General features: G+C 41.8%; 1 protein-coding gene across 1 annotated transcript in view; it reads right to left on the bottom strand.

Moving 5' to 3' along the window:
- The window catches only part of LOC107095920 (ATP-binding cassette sub-family G member 4-like), a 30,346-nt gene that overhangs the window by 13,749 nt on the left and 12,968 nt on the right, over positions 1-3,629 (bottom strand). The window contains exons 5-8 of the mRNA XM_015392291.1: positions 2,955-3,100; positions 568-691; positions 318-432; positions 85-227 (exon numbers count right to left, since the gene is read on the bottom strand). Coding sequence (XP_015247777.1) covers positions 85-227; positions 318-432; positions 568-691; positions 2,955-3,100 — 528 coding nt within the window. The remainder of the gene's footprint in view (positions 1-84; positions 228-317; positions 433-567; positions 692-2,954; positions 3,101-3,629) is intronic.

Consider the following 3,629-nt stretch of genomic DNA (forward strand, 5'->3'; position numbering starts at 1 on the left):
CTTTCAGTGATACCTGTTATCATCGGCTCATTCACCATTAAATATATGTGATGCTACTAAGCATGGACATCATCTCCTACCTACCATGGAGCTGTTTGCTGCAACAATCAGCGTCCCATTGGTTTCACAGAGGTTCTTCTTATGTTCAAGGGCCCACATTCCACCCTGAACAGCCTCAAAGAGCACAGGGTTCAGGTCCCCGTACTCTCCTGACGCCACCTCAATGACTTGATCAGAAGAGACGGTGAAAGAAATAAAGTTAAGAAGTCAACTTAAAAAAAGGGTGAAACTTAGATTTGGTAGAAATGTGAACCCACTGAAGTCAGCAGGGTTGTGATAGGTCGGACAGTTGAGACCTAAAATCTTCATGTAGGGGATGAGGTATGGAACCGATCCTTTATAGATGCACTGACCCTGGCTGAGGATGTACAGCTGGGGAAGAAAGAGAGTTTAATGCTAAGAAGTGAAAAAGACAACTTATCTTGGATAGCTGATGAGATACGAGTTTTATAAGCAGCGAAGAGGGCAGTGTGACCTGTGAGCATCACAGAGTGAACAGATACACACCTTGTCAAACATTTCAAACAGTTTGGCACTCGGCTGGTGAATGGTGCAGATAATAGTACGTCCTCCCAGTGCAAGAGATCGCATTAGGGACACCACTTGGTAGCAGGACACACTGTCTAAACCACTGAAATAAGAGAAAGCAAATCTATGAGCGGCTAGGCTGATTCAACACTTTAATGAACTCAAGGTAATAAGACAACAGGACAACAAATATAAAATTCATTTCCTTAACTATAAATAGTCTGAAATTGTCACTACTTACACAGGACAATAAAGTGCAAAAGTTTACTTCAAAAGTTAGTAAACTTTTGCACTTTATTCAAAAGTTTACCACATGCATTTACTCGGGTAAATTTGCGTTCCCTGTGGTTTATTATCTTGTTGCTTTGGACCCTTAAGAGACCCGGTACTTTGTGGGCTTTTGAGGGGTGGGGTTGTGTACAGTGCTTCATTCCAGCAGCAGTAACCAATGAAGTTGCACTGCAAAAACAATCTAGAAATAAGTAAAAATTAAGTGTATTTACTCTTAATTTGAGTAGGTAAATAAGAGTGTTTGCCAATGGAATGAGGATTATTATTCTTAAAGTAAGATAATTAAATAATATACACTTGAAATTAGACAAAGCCATTGTTTTTTCTTATTTTAAATGTAAATTGTCTTGTTCCGTTGGCAAAATGTCTCACTTACCCCCTAAATTTAAGGACAAATGCATTTAATTTAAGAATAATTGATATGTTAAAAATGACTGGAATAAAGACTGTTATTACTTAACCTGAGAAACAAACCTCCACCGGATATGGCTCAGATATAAAGGGTTCTGTAACAACAGAACCTCTTTGGACAACTGATATCCTCCTTCCTGCTGACTCCATCCTGGAGAGAAATATCAGCTGTGCTGCTGCCATCAACACCTTTGTTTCTAGATGTTGGAGCTTGGCCTGTTTTCCAGTGTAGTCCTGTTTCTCTGACTGTGACTAACTGGATGTGCTCTCTTCATCCTCTGACATGGGAGCTGGCTCAGAGCTCGTCTGCCTGGCTGTGTGTTTCCTGGACGGGGCCGCCTGTGGAGCTGGTTGACAGTTGCCTTTTGTATCTATGCTTCTTTTTCTATGTCTGCTTCTGTCTCCTTGAACCCCAGTGGGCCTCAGCAGATGGCCGCTCACACTGAGCCTGGTTCTGCTGGAGGTTTCTTCCTGTTCAAAGGGAGTTTTTCCTCTCCACTGTCGCTACAAGCATGCTTAGTGTGAGGGATTGCTGAAGAGTCAATGAGTCGATGCAATCAGCTGGTTTTCCTTAGATAGAAAACTTTGAATCAATCTGACTGGATGATCTGGTGAACTGGAAAGTGACCTGAGATGACATGATGTGAATTGGAGCTATAGAAATAAACTGAATAGAATCTAATTGCTGTAACTGATGATTGGGCATTTTCTTTTGAACTATCCGACTGTTTGTCTGCCTTCAATACTGCCCCCCCTGTTATATCTATATATGTGTATGTACCTTATCTGCACCAACAACATTAACTCCAAGTCTCTCTTTTCTATAATGCACAAGATTTCTGACCCCCCTGATTCGCTGCCTTCTCACATGTATTCAAGTCAGACTAGTAATTCTTTAATAATCTTTTTTAATAAAAAAAAAAGCACCTCCATTCACCAGCAACTACATACGACCGCCTTGCCTCTCCCTTCCCCTCTGCCCCTTCCACATAGCCAGTCATCCTCCTGCTTCCTAAAGCCCACTTCTTCTGAAATTTCTGACCTCATTCTTAAATCCAAGTCCTCTACCTGTTCTCTTGACCCCCTCTCCACAGTCTCACCTCCCTCCTCCCCTTCATTACTTCCATTATTCATTCCTCTCTCTTCTCTGGTATTGTCCCCTAACTTTTCAAAACTGCATCTGTTGTCTGTTGGATTTTGGGGATCTCTTCATTGTCTAATCAACTCCCTAGAGATCTGATGAACTCACCAAACAGCAGCTGCTGGAGTTGGATAAATGTAACTTTTAATGGTCAACGCGCCACATCATCCAATCAGAGAAGCTGATCTGGGAGCTGGCAGGGAGTCAGACACAGCACTGCTGATGCAGAGCGCTATGATCACTCCTCTGAAACAGTTTATTAACGCCTAAATCAACTTCAAATGTAAAAACCTGCCAGTAAAACATGTTTGCCTTATTATCCTGGTGCCTGCAGTTTGGATTATGTATATGGAAAACGCTAGCATCTACTTCCAGCTGCCACCAACAGTAGGGAAAAACCTACCCTAATACTATAAGTAAACAATAAAGGGTCATTTTTAGACCAACCAGTCTGCTTGAATGCAAAGCCTCTGCCATGTAAACGTTGTTCTGTACGGTAAGACATTGGTGTTCCTTTCTCTACCTGGTGGGCTCATCGAAGAACATGACTGGGGGGTTGTTGACCAGTTCTAAGGCAATAGCCAGACGTTTGCACTGACCACCAGAGAGGGCGCTGGTACGAGTGTGGGCGCAGTCCAGGAGCCCCAAGGCAGTCAGTATCTCATTCACCTGCAATGGTAACATGGAGGAAAAGAAAAGCAAAAACAGAGGAAGAAGCAAAACATTAAAGATGACGGAGAAAAATATGGAAACAGCAGCAGAAGGATCTACTGCAATGCTGAAGCTTTGGGATTTTTCTCTCAATCGTTCGTTCATTTATTGTCTTCTTTGTTTTTTCTTTCTTCCTTTCACATTGCATGCTGGGAGTTGGTGGGAGACTGTGTGGTGAGCTGACTGAGAGATTGAGTTTTTCAACTTAGCTTTTTCTATCTAGAAAAGGGAATTTTGAACCTGTAATGCATTGGTGGGATTGTGGTAAAACTGAAATTTTGTCAAAAGCACACTGTCAATGTTTCATCTGATGTAACCTAATCTATAACAGATCTGAAGACTGAAACGGTGGATTTGCAGGTTTTTGTATAATCCACAGGAGATCAAGGTTGTTTTGAAAACCTGAAGTCCAAAAAAGCTGCTTTAGCTGACTTGCAATTTCTTGCATGGTTTAAAATCAGCTGCCGGGGTTCTTTTGACTTTTGAT

This window comes from Cyprinodon variegatus, unplaced genomic scaffold (genome assembly GCF_000732505.1).
Source record: "Cyprinodon variegatus isolate N-32 unplaced genomic scaffold, C_variegatus-1.0 Scaffold584, whole genome shotgun sequence".
Lineage (NCBI taxonomy): Eukaryota > Metazoa > Chordata > Actinopteri > Cyprinodontiformes > Cyprinodontidae > Cyprinodon > Cyprinodon variegatus.